Source organism: Sus scrofa, chromosome 9 (assembly GCF_000003025.6).
Source record: "Sus scrofa isolate TJ Tabasco breed Duroc chromosome 9, Sscrofa11.1, whole genome shotgun sequence".
Lineage (NCBI taxonomy): Eukaryota > Metazoa > Chordata > Mammalia > Artiodactyla > Suidae > Sus > Sus scrofa.
Window position 1 is genome coordinate 89,662,699 of NC_010451.4, and position 19,088 is coordinate 89,681,786.

At 37.0% G+C, this 19,088-nt stretch overlaps 1 protein-coding gene across 10 annotated transcripts in view; it reads left to right on the top strand.

Annotated features, from left to right (window-relative positions):
- Positions 1 to 19,088, top strand: part of ABCB5 (ATP binding cassette subfamily B member 5) — a 131,094-nt gene that overhangs the window by 41,916 nt on the left and 70,090 nt on the right. For all 10 annotated transcript variants that reach the window (XM_021063420.1, XM_021063426.1, XM_021063425.1 and 7 more), the window contains 2 exons: positions 11,544 to 11,705; positions 16,246 to 16,383. In XM_021063420.1, coding sequence (XP_020919079.1) covers positions 11,544 to 11,705; positions 16,246 to 16,383 — 300 coding nt within the window. The remainder of the gene's footprint in view (positions 1 to 11,543; positions 11,706 to 16,245; positions 16,384 to 19,088) is intronic.

The following is a 19,088-nucleotide window of genomic DNA, read 5'->3' on the forward strand; positions in this document are numbered from 1 at the left end:
ACCACAGCTCATGGCAACACCAGATCCTTAACCCACTGAGCAAGGCCAGGGATTAGACCCGCAACCTCATGGTTCCTAGTCGGATTCATTAACCACTGAGCCACGATAGGAACTCCCCCAAATCAGATTTTATAAGTTTTTATCCTAGTTTCTATCCTGTGATGAGAGTGCTCATATTTCTTAATTTCATAAATTAAACAAGTGATATGAAAATCCATGTTTATTGTGGACACTCTGCCAATTTGGTTCATTTTAGTGGAGAGGAAGTGATGATTCCCTCAAAAGCATGGCTCATACTTTATTCATTTTTTTATGCTTAGAAATTAGGCCAGGACTCTGTCTATAGAATATCCTTAAATTGTGTTTATTAATTGTAGTGTTTAGTTACCTCGGGGTTGCATGTACTGAGAATGATTACACTTAGCCGTCTCAAATTACATAGATTTTTTTTCTAGTTTTATTGAGATATAATTGACATACCATATATAAGATTTTTTAAAAATACATTATAATCGGCTCTGACATTGGTTAGAGGTTAGATGTTGTGCCCGTTGTCTCCAATATGTTAATAACTTCAGTCAATCCCACCTTGTTCAGACTTTGAAATTGTTGCTTAGTGACATAATAAACTAACAAATATTTTTCTCACTGGTTAAAATGAAGTCTGTATCATAAGTGAAAAGAGGGGAGTTCCCGTCGTGGCGCAGTGGTTAATGAATCCGACTAGGAACCATGAGGTTGAGGGTTCGATCCCTGCCCTTGCTCAGTAGGTTAACAATCCGGCGTTGCCATGAGCTGTGGTGTAGGTTGCAGACGCGGCTCGGATCCCATTTTGCTGTGGCTCTGGCTCTGGCCGGGGGGCTGCAGCTCCAATTAGACCCCTAGCCTGGGAACCTCCATATGCCGTGGGAGCAGTCCAAAGAAATAGTAAAAAGACAAAAAAAAAAAAAAAAGTGAAAAGAGAAGGATGCAAGATATTTATAAACTATTGCTCCGAGTATTTTAAATATATATAAAATATATACATATTTTATAAATATATAAATATACATTTATATATACATATTGTGTATTTATATATTCAATTACTGTTGCTATTTTCCAGTTTTTTGGGGTTCTTTTGGTCTTTTTAGAGCTGTACCCGCAGCATATGGAAATTCCCAGGCTAGGGATCCAATCAGGGTGTCTACACCACAGCCACAACAACGCTAGATCCGAGCCACATCTGTGACCTACCCCATAGCTCACAGCAACACCAGCTCCTTAACCTGCTGAGCAAGACCGAGGATCAAACCCACATCCTCATGGATTCTAGTCGGGCTCGTTCCTGCTGAGCCATGACGGGAACTCCTGTTTTCCAGTTTTTAAAGAGAGGAATTAAATCAGCATTGTCTGCTTTAGGTAGGCTTTGCTGATCTTTTGTGGGGTGAGGGTAGATGGTAGCAAATGGAGTGACAGTAGCATGATAAACTAGATTAAATATATGTGCCTCAGTATATAATTGACTTGTGGTAAAGAGAATTAAAACACAGGCAAGGAAATGAAGACACCAGTGCCATGAGAGCTCCCTTTACACTCACCACACAGATGGTTATTATAGAATCAAGCCTTTAATGAGGTCCCCTCCTAAGGACCTCACCTAAACTTCCAACAGATATCATTTGTGTTCTGCCTAAGAACTCTCAGACCCAGTGGCATGATATGGCTTAACCCACAGCAGTTAGCAGATTTTTATACCTCAAAATATCATGTAAACCACTAACCAAAAAGAGGGAACAATTAAATGTATTCTTTACTGGTAAATGCTGCATCCACCTCTCTCCACACCCAGCCTTCACATATCCCCCCAACCCTTCCTCTCCCGTTGTCTTCCTTTTACCTGAATCTCTGAAATCAGTAAAACTAATCTATCAATTTGATTGATAAAGGATAGTTTACTGGAGCAAGGGATAGATTTTGACTGAAATGGGGCATGAGGGAAATACCACTCTTGTCCTCACTTGGATTACTGTAATAGCTATCTCTTATATCCACTTCAGTCTGTCCTCAACACAGCAACCAGATGATATTAAAATGTAAATTTGATCATGTTGTGCTTCTGTTTTAATCTTAGGTGACTCCTTATCTCACTTTTCACTCTAATTCCTTACGATAGCTACAGAGTTCTGTGGAGTTAGGCATTAAGCTCCTTCTGGAGTTTGACATCCCACCACTCTACTCCACATTGGCTGCACCTTAAACATACGATAGCAGTTTTCATCAACTAACATACTATTTATTTATTTATTTATTTTGTTTGTTTCTCTCACTTTCCCTGCTGGAATATCTACTCTCTGTTGTCAAAGGCATTAATTGATTAACTGCAGTGTATCCTGCAATAGAACAATGTCTGGCCTTTATTAGACAACCAATAAATATTTGCTGAATGGTATTTGGATGAGGGTGATATAGAATAGTTCCAAGACTCAAAGTGCTCTTTTTTGGAGTTCTTAGTTTAGGCTTGCTAAAATCCAGTTTGGCTTCACTAATCTTGTTTAAGAGGAAGACCTAGGGTCAGTGGGTAAAGATCTATGCCACAAGCTATGAAGTTCCACTCTGCTACTGATTTGGACCTGACATGCCAATGCAACAGCTTCCAGGCTGTCCTACTATGAGGAGGCATGGTGGTGAACACCTGCAGGCCCCAGGTGAAGCAGAAGAAGCTCACATTTATTTTAGGATAAAGTTTGTGAACGCCTTTGAAATATTAAAAGTTGTATGCAAGTCTAAGGAATAATTATTATTAACTGAGTTTCAGTGACCCTACATCAATGGAGAACCTTTGAAAAGCCCCTTTAAAAAGGGCAGAATCAAACACTGTATCTCTTCAGAAAAATCTACCAATGCGCTTTGTAGATTTTATATACATAGAGATTTATATATAATATTGAGGGGTTTATAGATCCCTCGAAGCCATTCATAAGTCATTATTTTAGGTGTAATAAAGGAACACATGGTTGATAATAACTAATCCTTACAAGATCCCAATGAGTTCATACATTTATTTTCCTATTTTATGAATGTACACACCGAAGTAACAGCTGGGAAGCAGTGAAGTCAGAACCTGGACCCAGATAGTCAGCCCTCTGGTTCATTTGCATAATCACCATGGTGTATTGCCTCAAGATTATATATCTGCCAGGGACTGAAGATAAATTTGAAACCAGATCATTCTTTGAAACTAGCCTCTTATTAAACATAGACTTACTTATATGGTCTAGCAATTCCACTTTTGGGTATGCAGCCAAAAAATTGAAAGAAGGAGCTCAAACAGATATGGGTATACTAATGTTTATGGTATACAGTAATGGCCATACCCATTATGGCCAAAAGATAGAAACAAAGCAAATGTCCATTGGCAGATGATGAATGAACAAGATATGGTATATATAAACAATGGAATAGTACTCAGTCTTAAAAAGGAAGAGGGTTTTGTTTGTTTGTTTGTTTGCTTTTTATGGCCACATGGTCAGTAAATGAAAGTTTTATGGCCACATGGTCAGTAAGATTCCAGGCTAGAGGTGGAATCAGAGCTACTGCTGCCCCTCCACACCACAGCCACAGCAACACCAGATCCGAGTCGTATCTGTGACCTACACCACAGCTCATGGCAGTGCCAGATCCTTAACCCACTGAGTGAGGCTAGAGATTGAACCTGAATCCTCATGCTACTAGTTAGGTTCATTACCACTGAGCCACAACGGGAACTCCAAAAAAGAAGGAAGGAAATTCTGACACATGTTACAATGTGGATGACCTTAGAAGATGTATGCTAATTGATATAAGACAGACACAAAAAGACAAATATTGTATGATTACACTTATATGGGACACCTAGACTAGTAAAATTCGTAGACAGAAAATTGAATAGAGGTTACCAGGGACTAAGGGAAGGGGAGAATTGTAAGTTGTTTAAAGGGAATAGAGTTTCAGTATGTGACTTTGGAGAATGGAGGGTGGTGATGGTTCCACAACAATATGAATGTACTTGAAACCACTAAATTATACACCTAAAATGTTAAAATTATTTTAAAATTTTGGTAATTTTACCACACACACAAAAAAATGATCTAAGCCTGAGCATTACAGAAGGAACTGGCCTCACAAGGAGGACCCCACCCTTTAAAATGGTTAGAAGGACAGCACAGCAAATATAGGCAATATTTTATAAAAACTTTATTGGAGTATAATCTATAAAAATATTGAGTCACTAGGAAGTAGAACTGAAACTAGTATATTGTAAGTAAGGTATATGTCAATTAAAATTTTTGTTTTAATAATTAGATTGCTAAATTTCATGTTCTGTGTATTTTACCAGCATTTTTATTAAAAAAAAAAAAAATCTATCTTCTTCCCAAGACCACACTGCCTTTTTGGAAAATAACCAGAAAACGTACCCCAGATTGAGGCTCCCATGTAGGCTTATAATGGATTCATTTTTGTCCTTTTAAGCTGCTTATTTTGATCCTATCATCTATCTAGCTAGTGAATTTTTCTTCCACAAATGATTTTAAATCCTTACTACTTAGCGAAAGTCTTTAAAAAATAATAAAATTCTTTAAAATATAGCAAAATCTTTCCTCATGATATGGATAAATATCTTAGTGACTTCTGTGAATTTTAATTATTCCTAGGTTTGTCCTCCCCTACAAATAAGGAAAATTCCTATATAAAATATTGATTTTTCTAACTGCTACAAAGTAAAATATCTTTAGTATAGTATTTATTGGTCAGGGCTCTGGGCTAGATAAGCTATTATTTTCCCCTGGAATAAAGATGAGCTAATTACTGTAGCATTTTCTCTCTTTATCTGCCATTTACTTCATCATTACTTTTTGTTGTAAATTTCTCCACTTTATTAGCTTGTTAATAAAGTTAAATGAAGGAAAAGGGTTTTCAGCGACTGTAAATAATTTCATTATCCCCAATCGTTAACTTGTTTTTGTTATTTAAAAGTGAGAATGGGAGTTCCTGTTGTGGCGCAGTGGTTAACAAATCTGACTAGGAACTATGAGGTTTTGGGTTCAATCCCTGGCCCTGCTCAGTGGGTTAAGGATCCGGCGTTGCCATGAGTTGTGGTGTAGGTTGCAGATGCGGCTCGGATCCCACTTTGCTGTGGCTCTGGCTCTGGCTGGTGGTTACAGCTCCAATTAGACCCCTAGCCTGGGAACCTCCATATGCCGTGGGAGCAGCCCTAGAAAAGGCAAAAAGACCCAAAAAAAAAAAAAAAAGAAAGTGAAAATGAAGACATTCCAGGTTATAAAAAGAAAACTTTGTACTGAAGAGTATTATTCCAGGTTCCTTATTAGGTAATATACATGACTTCATCTCAGTGTAGTTTTGTTTTGTTTGTTTTCTTTTTAAGGCCACACCTGCAGCATATGGATGTTCCCAGGCTAGGGGTCAAATCAGAGCTGCAGCCATCAGCCTGCACCACAGCCACAGCCTCACAGTTTCCAAGCTTATCTGTGACCTACACAGCCGCTTTCGGCAACACCAGCTCCTTAAATCACTGAGCAAGGCCAGGGATCAAACCCACATCCTCAAGGACACTCTGTTGGATTCTTAACCCACTGAGCCACAACAGGAACTTTCAGCATAGAGTTTAGACTTAAAATGTATTTTCCTTTCTAATGGGCCTTAACCTAAGCATACATACATATTCACTTGCAAGTTGAAAAGAAGAGGTTGGGGAGGTGTGAGTCCCTTATTGAATGTAACTAATTTCTAAGTGCCTGATATTTTTCTGTTTATCGTCACATTTTCCAAAAGATATTCTCAAGACAGGTGAAGTAATGTGATAGTAATTCTGTATCGTCCAGCTATGGAACTAGTGTTAACCCAGAAAGGCATCAAGCCAACTGGCTTTCAGTATCATAATTTTAAAACACCAATCTGGTCAAGATACCCCAAATTCTCTATTTCCCATATAACTACCATAGGGATCTTCTTATAGTAGATGATCAGTTAAAATTTGGTAGTTAAAAAACATGCAAATTTGTTAAAGGTTTGTTGGACTGTATTCTTGAAGTACCAGGTACTAGGGTTTTCCAGGAGCCTCTTAAGGTATAAGAGAAGGTGGGGAGGTGGAGTAGATGAGCTGGTAGGGCTGCCTTCCGTCAAGAATTCAAACAGAGAAGTTGGAGTTCCCATCGTGGCGCAGCAGAAACCAATCTGACTAGGAACCATGAGGTTGTAGGTTCGATCCCTGGCCTCACACAGTGGGTTAAGGATCCGGTGTTGCTGTGAGCTGTGGTGTAGGTCGCAGACACAGCTTAGATCTGGTGTTGCTGTGGCTGTGGTAGAGGCCAGCAGCTGTAGCTCCAATTAGACCCCTAGCCTAGGAACCTCTATATGCTGCAGGTGTGGCCCTAAAAAGACAAAATACAAAAAAAAAAAAAAAAAAAAAAAAAAAAAAAAAAAAAAAGAGAGAGAGAGAGAGAGAGAGAAGTTACTCATTAATCTGTAGGGCTTATTTAAATATATCAAGTTTCTATGTATGCTTTCATTTGATGAAAGGATTTTCCAGCTTAAAAAAGATCTTCAAGACCATAGGACTGCATCATGGAGCATATGTCCATCAGAGGGCCGCAGATCCATCAGAGGCAACCGTCTGGGAGGCAGTCAGTGGGAACTTGTGTTCCCATAGGTTTCCTACCTAGTGCTTAGTGTAAGACTTTAGAACTCTGTGTTTCAGGCTTCTCTGGAAAGTGTATTGCCCCTATTAATTGATCCAGTAGTCATATGCAGGCCCTCTCAAATGCTCACAGCTTTGCATTGATCTGTTGCCCACCCATGGCCACCAATTGTAAGAAGCTACCTGGTCTCCTCAAGCCTTTATCTCTGTCTAGCGATTCTAGAAGAGATGTTTTAAAGCACCTTCTATTTCAGAATCCAAGCTAATTACCTGATGACTTATGATTGTGTGTGGAATTGTGAAGTAATCAGAAAATGCCAGCAAAATATCAAGTAGAGATCTTCCTGTTGGCCTTTCTTTGGTCAAATACCTAATTGTTTGACTTTTAGCTTTGTATAAACAGTGAAGGAGGAGAGGAGATGCTAGGAAATTCTTTCAAATTGATACTTTCTAGAAGAAATGGTAGCATCAAAGACATTGAAAATCTACCATAGCTAGGCATCTGAAAAAAAAAAAAAAAAAAAGCAGTGGAATGGGTTGGATCACCTTCTTATCTTCTCAGTAATTCTTGCTAAAAGACAAAGCATCAGCTCAGATTTCTCTGATCAGTTTTCTAGGAGACCTTGACTTGCAGAATTTCTTCCTCTGTTTTAAATCTGAAACAATTAGTGATGAACTTTTTGTTGTTCTCTATGGCTATTACATCAGTTTTAGATCACATTCATTAGGAATGGAGTTGTATTCTTGTAGTGTACTTTGTAGTATCTTAAGTATGTATGGTACTTGCAGGCTCATTTTATAGGCTTTTGGAGAAGTTTTCCCTTTTAAAGGACTAGGCATTTCTGTAATTAATTTGATATACTCAGACACTAATTCATGATATAATAAATTAAGTTGCAACTTAATATATATTTTAAGGAAATATTTGTAGTTTAGGCCACTAGCCTGGCAGAGTGAAGATGATATATATGGGTAAGTGCAGGCTGTTCCATTCTGGGGAGCATTAGTGTACACTAAGGCACAGCTACAGAAAGGATCATCCCTTAGTGTCAGTTTTCAGGTGTCAGACAATAGCATGAACTTTTGCAGATAAGTAAACCCACTCCATATGCAATGCCTTGTAAGAAATATGAGAAGATACGTAGATTAAAAAATTCCTGTGAATCCCTCTATAAAGAGGAGAAGGGCTAGAATGATACAAATCTGCATTAGAAAACCTTGTGATTCTTATTCACTCCTTGTGACTCACAGGAGTCTATACACCATTCTCAGACCTTTTCTAGTTGCACTCTCCTAATTGTTTGATTTTACATTCTCTTTCCCCACATTCTCCTTTGAGCGTGATGTGTTATGTGTGCCCTTTCATATTTTTAAATTAAATTTCATACACATTAATTTCTTTTAAGAAACATTTGATAGTGCTGTGAAGATCATTAAGCCAGTTGGTGACGTAGCTGTGTCAATATGGGCTCTCCCTCCTACCCTGACTCTTGACCACCACTGATTTGTTTACTTATAATTGGAGTATTTAGACCATGTATTCTAATAAATGTGGTTATTGATATGACTGAATTTAAATAGATCACCTTTGCTTTTTTTTGCTCTTGTTTCTGTTTTCCTCAGATTCTGTCTTCATTGGGATTAACTGAATACTTTCTTATGATGCCTTTTTATCTGTTTCATAACTTTATTAACTACAACTCTTTTTTATTATTTCAGTGATGGGTTTATCTTTTATGTGTATACCTCTAACTTATCGCAGTCAGCCTTCAAATGATATTACATCACCTCACATATAGTAAAAGAACTTACATTAGTATACTTCCATTCCTCTATTTCTGGCCCTCAAGCTGTCGTTATTATAACTATCTAATTATCTAATAATAACATACATATATTATAAACTTATACATGTGTTATAAATGCTATACATTGTTTTTGTTATTCTTCTGGGGTTTTTTAAATTAAATAATCAATTATTTTTTAAAGAGATTTAAATAATAAGGAAAAATTGCATATAATTCCCCATGTATCTACCATTTTCAGTGCTCTTTATTTCTTTAATGTCCTGGTCTGCTAATTTTTATATCTGTATTATTTTTTTCTCCTCATTATTTGCTGTATTTTGTAGCTTTTTTGCATGCCTGACCATTTTTTACTGGGTGTCAAAAATTGTGAATTTTACCTTGTTGGGTTCTGATTACTTTTATATTCTTAGAAATATTCTTGACGTTTGTTGAAAGATGCAACTTTAAGTTACTTTAAAAAAAAAACAATCTGATCTTTTTTCTTTTTGCTTTTAATTCTGTTAGGCTAGGCCAGAGCCATTTTTAGTCTAGAGCAAATTATTCTCCACTATGGAGGCAAGATTCTTTTGAGTACTGTGCCTGGTACCCCTATGAATTATGAGGTTTCAAAGTCATGCTGGTTGGAACAAGCATTATTTCCTGCACTATATGAGTGTTCAGTGTGATACCCTCTAATCCCTTCAGGTACCTCTTTCTCCAGGTCTTCATGGTTTCCACATTCTCCTACCATCAGTTCTCTACTGAATACTTGAAAGGGATCCTCTAAAGATCACCTCAGTTCTCTCTCTGCATTTTTCTCCTCTCTAGCACTCTTCACTGTGAACGCTTACTGTCTTGGTCTCCCCAGACTCTTAGCCCCACCTCCTTAACTCAGCAAGTCAATCAAGCTCCACCTGCATTCCTACTCTACACTCTGTACCCTGAAAACTCTCTCAAAGAAATAAGCTTGGGCATTTGTAGTACTCACCTTCCATGTTTGAAGGGATCATTGTGCTTTATTGCCCAATAATACTGTGTTTTGAAAAACATTTTTCCCCTTATTTTTCAAGTTATTTTCCTGGTTTTGGGTGAGAGGGTAAATCTTGTCCTTTATACCCTATGTTGAAGTCAGAAGTCTGTCTTTTGTTTTATACAATTGACTCTTACTTTTTTGAGGCATTGCTTTGGTATTCTCCTTTCCTAATATACTCATTTTTTATTTTTTCTAAAATTCAGAAATCACCTATTTTGAAATCATGCAGTATTAACTATTAGAGAGTAGAGTTTATAAATATTATCTAAATGAAGTATATATTATAGAATTGAAAATAACTCTTCTGATATGCATGTTTGGTTTTTTGTTTTTGTTTTTCTTTTGTTTTTTTCGTTTTTGTCTGTCCCACAGCATGTGGCATTCCATGGCCATGGATCAAATCCAAGCTGCAGCTGTGGCAATGCCGGATCCTTAATACACTGAGCCAGGCTGGGAATCAAACCCACGTCCCAGTGCTCCCAAGACGCCACTGATCCCTTTGCACCACAGCAGGAACTTCTGCATGTTCAGTTTTATAAGATCACTATTAAGGATCAGTAACTATCATCATTACCTGCATTTCAATACAGGAAGTTTAAATAGTTCTACTTTGTTCATGTGTAAAATTTACAAAAGTATACGAAAAGAGTAGGCCAAAGGAAAAGCCTACCCTTAGTGCTGGTGTAAGGTACAAGAAAAGAAAACTTGCAGAGTATAAGAAGCAGTCAAAGCAAAGGGCATTAGTCACATTAAGAGAAAAACATCTCATAGAGATGCGGCAGGATTTGTGGACTTAAAGCATTCAGAGGACCTGAGTTTGTGTTTAAGGATTGCTATCTATCTGCTATGTGGACTGATACCCATTACTTTCTAAGCCTTAGTTTCCCTCTTTCTTAGAGGGAGATAAGTATACTTTCTGAATCAGCTCATGGGACTATGTAAGCAAAACCAAATAGAGAAATATTAGTTATAGAACCTTCAAACTCTAACATTCCTTAAAATATAAGATATTTTCAAAAGTAAGAGCTTTTTTACCATCAGTAGTTAATAATCTATTATATATATAACAGATTAATATATATAAATTCCATTGTCTTAAGGAGTGAAAAGGGGGGAAAAAGCAGTAAAAACCATTCAAACTATTATTTTTGTAGCTATTTACTAAAGTATTAATCATTTTTATTTTGATCATTTTATAACCTCTTAAATCTCAAAAGCATGATAAGATGGCCTGTATGAAAAAAAATAGAATCTAAGGGTTCAGAGAGACAATGAATACTCTTCAGTAATAAGAATATTCCATAGTTATATACACAAAATAGGTGAGTCTCCAAAAACATAATATTTAACAAAAATGCCCAGACATAGAAGGATATATACATTGTATTCAATTTATATAAAAGAAAAAAAAACGAAATTAAATTATGCTAAGCTGTTAGAAGTCAGAATAGTGGTTACCATTGGTGTGGGTGAGTGATAACAGTGATTGTAAGAGAGCTTTAAGAGGGTTTCAGGGTACTGATAATGATCTGTTTCTTAATCTGGGTACTATGCCTCTGGATGTATTTGGTTTATGAAAGCACATTGACCTGTACACTTATGTGTACTTTTCCATATGTAGATAATACTTGTTAAGAAATTAAAAACATATTATTGAAATATATATATAATCTTGAATCTTTACCCAATTAGTTTAGCAATATCCCCATATCAGAAATGAAAAAAAAAAATAAATAATAAATTTAAGTTACTTTTAGTTGCTAATAGCCAGGCAGCTGTTAGGTGGCTCAGATTAAATGGTCTTTAGTTTCCTTTCCAGTACTAAGATACTATGACTTTATAAATCCACCAATTTGGAATCTAACTTCCTGCCTTTCTTTTTGTTTTAATTTCTACTGGTCTTCCTAATTGATTAAAGTTTTCAAACTTCTATATCCAAAGAAAAGATTCTTTATTTTTAAATAATATACAGGAAGTTTTCTTGAATAGTCAGAGTTTATTATTTCTACTGATTTTTAATTTATTTCCTATGCTGATTATTTTATAGGCAAGCAAAGGTCGGACTACAATTGTGATAGCTCACCGGCTTTCCACTATTCGAAGTGCAGATATGATTGTGACCTTAAAAGATGGGATGGTGGTGGAAAAAGGAACACATGCTGAGCTAATGGCAAAACAGGGTCCTTATTATTCACTTGCAATATCTCAGGTAATGTTTACATGACATAATGTTATTTATACAAGATTTTTTTTCAACTTTTAAGAGGTCATGCCATGCTAGAAAAAAAAAAAAAGTACCGAATTATAATCATAGGTTTTACAAGGCAACCAAAGTTTACTTATAGTTCCTCAATGAAGAAATTTGTGTCTAATGTCGTCAGCATTGTGCTATATAAATGATAAAATTTAAAGAATTGGTATATAGCATCTAATGTATGTACATAGATGGTACATAGCATCTAATGTATGCCAGGCACAGTATCAGTAGACTTCAGTGCTGATATGTGGCAGATCCAGAGCAGCAACTCTATATCCTTTGATCTTTTAGTAGAACACAAAGGAATACAACACATGATCCCTACCTAAAAACTTAGCTATGGAGGCAAAATATACAATCATGCATGCAGATATTACAAGTTATAGAAATAAGCAAGATTGAGGGGGATGTGGAAAACTAGATTACTCATGGAAGGATTCATTAAGAAGTCTTGAAGATGAGAGGTAGGAGGTGGAAAAGGAGGAGAAGTCTAGGTAGTATAGGAGTAAGAAGGGGTAGTATAGGGGTAAGAAGAAGCTTGGTTTTCAGCTAAACAGAACAGACACCAGCCTTCCAAGAGTAACAGTGAATACTAGGGGAATAATGGAAAGAGCTGGATAATGCAGGTCAGATCACAGAAGGATTAGGACTTCCTGTGTAGTAGGCACCCAGTACAGTGCCTGGCACACAGTGGGCACTCAAAAAATCTGCTGAATGAAAGGATGCGCACATATATACATACCATGTACATACCTTGTTCTCACAGATAGCCAGAAAGTCATGTTAGGCAGTCAAGAGGAGACATGATAATGCTTGAGGCAAACTGGCAAATTTCTGTTTTGGCTGACCCAAATTTCTGCATGCCGTGTGGTCTACCCTACTGAGTTTAACATAGTTTTTCCATTAGGATACATTAACATAAGTGGTAGTGATTAGGCTCTAGCTGTCTTCTTCATTCTCTCTTCTTCTTTTGGTGTGGAAGACAGCCTTCTTTCTAAGGGATCTCTACAGACAATTAATTTCAACCCTTTTTGGTTTATTTTACTTCTTCAACTTTCTGATTATATTTTTTGTCAACATTATTATTTCACAAATTAGGAAATTTAGAAAATTATGACCCTCCATCTCCTCATCAAACTTTCAAACTCCAGCTTTCTCCACAATGCTAGAATGAAGAATTTTTAACCATCCTATAAAGCAATGATAGCTAAAGAGAAAAGTTTGAAAATGTAATCGTATATTTATTTGAAAACTGCTTGATTCCAATTTTATTTCATAGTAGGCCATATTTTCCTTTAAAAATAAAATTTATGTGTTATTTGCCAGTTGAATTTGCATGAGTTTTATTCCATGGTAGACTTAACAATTTATAGTTGTTAAGTTCAATTTTTTTATTTTTTTTTTAATTTTTTGCTTCTTTGGGCCATATCCACAGCATATGGAGGTTCCCAGGCTAGGGGTGGAATGGGAGCTACAGCTGCTGGCGTATACCACAACCACAACCCGGGATCCGAGCTGCATCTGTGATCTACACCACAGTTCATGGCAATGCTTGATCCCCTGACCCACTAAGAGCCTGCATCCTCATGGATCGTAGCTGGGTTTGTTAACCACTGAGCCATGAAGGGAAAAATAATGAGCCAAAGTTCATTATTTTTAAACTGATAATTGTAATAGTAAAAGGAATTTCCTTTAGTCAAAGTAACCCTTACTTTGAGACTTTTAAAAACCACTACACTCAGATCTTTCTTTGAAGTAACACTTTATTTTTCATTGTAACTAAACTAAAATTCCATTTTTAGGTGTTAGTTTCACAATATAAGGAAAATAAAAATGGAGTGTTTGATATAAAAGTATAAAAATTTAAAACACCTTACTCAAAATGGATTTGTACTGATTACCTAAAATAATGTTCATCTGTTATAACATGACAATTTTAAAGATTAATACTCAGTGAACAACTCTAATATTCTGGGAACTGTATGGTAACATAACATACATGATATCTGCATAAACAGTAACATATTTCTGAAACTCTAAATGCACTTATTTGTTATTATTGCCTGTGGTATCCAAATGAATCAATTTATGACTTCATGATTTTCATAAGTGTTAATTTTAAAGTTAATGCTGCTAAGAAAATCAATCGCAAAAAGCAGCATAGCAAAATGGTTAAGGTTACAAGCTCTGGAGATACTGCAAGTTGAAATCTTTCTCTGCCCCTTAGTAGTTTTAGGATTTTGGATAAGTGGTTTAAATATTCTGTGCCTCAGTTTTCTAATCTCTAACATGGGAAAAATAATAGTAATGTATTAATGAATTACAGTGAGTGTTAAATGAGTTCATGTAAAGTACTTAGAATTATTGTTGACATGATAAATTTTATTATATTACTAGTCCTACCATTAGCAATTGTTATCCAATCAAACTTTTCAAGAAAGTTCAAACCATGGTTATTGCTGTAACCATGTACAAATTAATACTGTAATTATATATTTAGAACATATATAATTATTTACAGACATAGTGAGTATTTCAGTTTCCTTCAGTGAGTTTCCACATGAAAATGAAAAGTTTCCCATCCTGGCTCAGCAGTAACAAACCCAACTAGTATCCATGAAGACACAGGTTCAGTTTCTGGCTTGCTTAGTGGGTTAAGGCTCCGGCATTGCTGTGAGCTATAGCGTAAGTTGCAGGCGCAGCAGCTACAGCTAAAGCTGTAGGCCAGCAGCTACAGCTCCAACTGGACCCCTAGCCTGGAAACTTTCATATGCTGTGGGCTCGGCCCTTAAAAAAAAAGTTAAAAAAAAAAGAAATATAAACATATAGAAGGGAGTTCCCATTATGGCTCAGCGATTAACAAACCCGACTAGCATCCATGAGCACGCGGGTTCAATCCCTAGCCTTGCTCAGTGGGTCAAGGATCATGCTGTGAGCTGTAGTGTAAGTCGCAGACGCAGCTTGGATCTTGTGTTGTTGTGACTCTTGGACCCCTAGCCTGGGAACCTCCATATGCTGCAGGTGCAGCCCTGAAAAAAGACAAAAAGACCAAAAAAAAAAAAAAAAAAAGATGGAAATATATACATACCAAAACTTCTTGTCATTGTTATTTTGTCTAGCAGCCTTCTCAGGAAAAGGAATTGTCTTTGACCTGTTAAACCACCTTTTTAGAAAAATTTATAAGAAATCAAATTTTTTATTTGAAATTCACCACAAGGTAAATAGTTATTGGGGAAAAAAAAAAGTGCCAAATAAAAAATTTCTTTCTTTGGAGGTGCTATCGTGAGGCAGCAGAAACGAATCCCACTAGGAACCATGAGGTTTCGGTTTGATCCCTGGTCTCACTCAGTAGGTTAAGGATCTGGCTTGGATCTGGCGTTGCTGTTGCTGTAGTGTAGGCCAGCAGGTGTAGCTCCATTTGGACCCTTAGCCTGGGAACCTCCATATGCCGTGGGTACAGCCTTAAAATGACAAAAGACCAAAAAAAGAAAAAGAAAAAAAAAACAGTCTTTCTTGTCAGAGAAATTTATAGAAAAAAAGAAAGTGATCACATAAAGAAAGGAATGTCTGATTAAAGATGTTATATAGTATAAGGCTAGTTTAAATTCATGGTACTTTGAAATAACTGATTAATAGTTGTTAATCTTATTAAAGAATCGAAGTGTCTCTGGGAAGCCTTCTGTATACATACCCTCCTTTGCACCTAAATTTACCTAAGTCTTTCCAGGTCTGGGCCACCATCATCCTAGTTGGGCTCTTCGTTTCTGTTTTGACACTTCCTCCCATCTCTTCATAACGAAATCACAAATTTACTCACACTGCATTCAGATGAGCAGAGAATATGTACCTCCTTTATTTCACTAAAACTGTCTCATTTATTGGAGTAGCTCAAGAAACAAAAACTACACTTAGAGCAGTCTGGTGTAGAACTTCATAATTTAAAGTTTCTTAAGGTTATCTTGATGTCTTTGGAATTTCGTATTCTTCTGGAACTGGCCCCACCAGTTTTGCCTTTTGATCAGTTTGGAATGGGCAGCAGCAGCAGGCCTGGAAAGTTTTGTCTCCTGAGATCTATGTGAGGCCTAGGACAAGCCTCACATTTAAGTGCCCAGCTACATGTTATAAATTTATAAGCTCCAGAAAAGGCTAAGGAGAAAGGGTCAGAAATAGTGTTTATGAATCATCTCTCTCACAAAGCTCCTTTTACTAACATCTGTCCTTGGTAGTGGAATAATTGGGGTTAAGACATGGTTTTCTCTAGTTCATTATATAGGTCTTTAGGAGAAACAAGGCACAATAAGCTATTGTCACTAACTAGTATGAAGTAGTCTTATTAGCTTTCTATCGTGTCTAAAAACTTCAGCAAGAATTGCTCAAGAATAATATGACTTTCAGTAACAGAGGTGGTATAGTTTTAGAGGGATGCTTATTAAAGTTGCTTTGAATTTTTAAGGCATTATTCTAGTTTTAACATATATATTCTTCATTTAAGGATATTAAAAAAGCTGATGAACAGATGGAATCAATGGCATATTCTACTGAAAAAAATACCAGCTCAACTCCTCTGTGCTCTATGAATAGCATCAATCCAGATACTGACAAGTCTGAGGACTCCATCCAGTATAAGAAGGTAATGGTTCAACTATCAATAAGTTCTGCCGACATGTTCACCAATGAATTTTGACACCATTCCTTATAATATTTAGAATGTATTTATTATGAAATGTTATTAAAGCACCTAGTTTACCAAACATAAGTCTTTCCCAAACTTCACTCTAACATCACTGTGACACATAAGAAAGAGGCCCTCAAATAAGATTGCATTTATGCCGGAGTTCATTGTTGGGGCAAGAAATCTCATGAGAATCCTTTCCTATGTGCCAAACCATAGTAGCTCAGGAAGTGTGGTACAGAAACCACCATTGATGTTCAAGATCAATTTGAGTCATATAAGGACTCAGATCTACTCAGTGGATGCAGATCAGCACTAGCATGTACAGGATCCAGTCTTCCAATCCCAGGGTACAACTCTAATAGCTTTGTCCATTTGGGCAAGAGTACCTGTTCCCATGCTTGCTTCTCCTCTCCTACCCCCAGGCTCTTCTGCAGTCCAGATCACCATGCTTTAACCGTCTTTATACCTCATACTCCTCAGTACTACTTCTCTTCAGTCTCCACTCTAGTCTAATATCTCTATTCCATTCCCTTCTCTTAACATGCCCAGTGCCTACTCTGGCCCTCGACCTCCACTCTAAACATTTTCCTTAGCCCTCCTTCATAAAACATCATTCCATCTCACCTCAGCCCATGCCTCTTGAAGCCTCTGAATTCCCTAATCCCAACCCTCTCCTCAACACCAGTCAGCATCACTCAGCCTCCTTTTGCTGCTTCTCAGTTGTAAACTCACATACCTTGAAATCGCCTGCCCAGACGCTGAATATTAGCTTCTGTCTTCCTAACCCGCAGCTTCCATATCACCCCACTTCTATCTTTGGTCTACTGTTTTCTCCTAAGATGGAATTCTCTTCTCCTTGAGTCTGACAGATACTTGAGGTTGAACCACCCCATAGCTATTGCCACCATCTCTCTTCTTGGTCTCATCTGCCAATTATCTCCCTGAAGCTCTGGAATTATCTGCCTGTAGCCCTGGGAGTATCTGCCCCAAACTCCCTCCTCTGCCCTTTTCTGGCACTGTCTGTCTACAACTTTTAATCCTTGATGCAATGCTTTCTCTTTAGGTACATGATCATACATGGCATTCACACTTAAATTTTTCCCTATCTATCAATTTTCTTTTAAAAGTTTCACTTACATAAACTACAAAGAAAAAAAATCAAGTAAATAATAATGCATATGATTTGCCATATGGCTGAATGCCTGTAAGAATACCGTACAAGAGTTTGTACTGTATGAGAATTTGTGAAACACTGTGCAAGAGTTTAAAAAAATGCTATGTTAAAACATCTCTTTAGAGCTCCTGGACCTTCCACTGTAATTGCTACAAATAGAATAAAAACATACCTGGAAGTCTGAAAACTCACTAGATCTATAAAGAAGATTTTTCAAAAACCTAATAAAGATTAAAATTACAAGATTAAAAAACAACTGTCATACTTCTAGAGAAAATGGTAGTATAAATTTATGCTACATTACAACTGTGCCGCTCCATACACATGGGAATGTTAGATAAAACCTAAAAAGAGAAAAACTGGTAACACATTCCTAGGCTCCAAAAACAAGATAAATATCTTTACCAACCAGAAATAGAACAAACTGCAGGGGTGAGCTGGACCTACTCTTAAAATGAAGCTGAAACATGGCTATCTGGTGCCTATAGCTATAGCATGTGCAAAAGCTGAGAGCCTGGAAGGATAGTCTTACAACCAAAAACTGAAACAAGCCAAGCCTCAGCTCCATGACCATGTTTGAAAAGGATTCTTTCAGACTGTGGTAATGAAGTGAAAAGTGAACAAAGAAATGAAAGAACTATAAAAAAAAATAATGAGGGATTACCCATCGTGGCTCAGTAGTAACAAACCCGACTAGAATCCATGAGGATGTGGGTTCAATCCCTGGCCTTGCTCAGTGGGTTAACAAGCTGGCATTGCAGTGAACTGTGGTGTAGGTTGCAGACGCGGCTTGGATCCTGCATTTCTATGGCTCTGGCATAGGCCAGCGGCTATGGCTTCGATTCAACCCCTAGCCTGGGAACCTCCATATGCCGCAGGAGCAGCGCGAAAAATGGCAAAAAGACAAAAAAAAAAAAAAGAAGAAGAAGTTCATCCTATAGGAGCCTTCCCAGTAAGCCCACCTGAAAGAGCAGGAAGAAAAATCCCCTCCTAAAGTGTCTGTCCAGTACCCTCTACTGACAGAGCTTGACATTTTACCAGCTGGTAAAGGAGAAATTTCTATCAGACTGAAGGGTGAATTTGGACCTGAGGAGCAATAAACCAATAACCGGGACAGAGCTGATATTATTTTAAATAGAGGAAACAGCAAATATAAGGGCCCGGAATTGGGAGACACAGTAACTGAGGAAGAGAGAAGTAGGCAGGGAGGTATATGAGAAGCTCAAGGACCAGATGATATGGTGCCTTGTAGGCCACAGTAATAGTTTTGGATTCTCTTCTTACTCTTAACAGAAAGCCTTTGGTGATTTTTAACCAGTGCTTCATGACTCACAAGGAATTAACCTGAATTAAATCCCATCTATCCTTGATATAAATTTAATGTACTTTAATTATGAATTCAAACAACAAACAACACTAATATTACCAGGGTCTATAATGTCACCAATGAAAATCACAGAAATATATATGTCACATTGTAGTTATC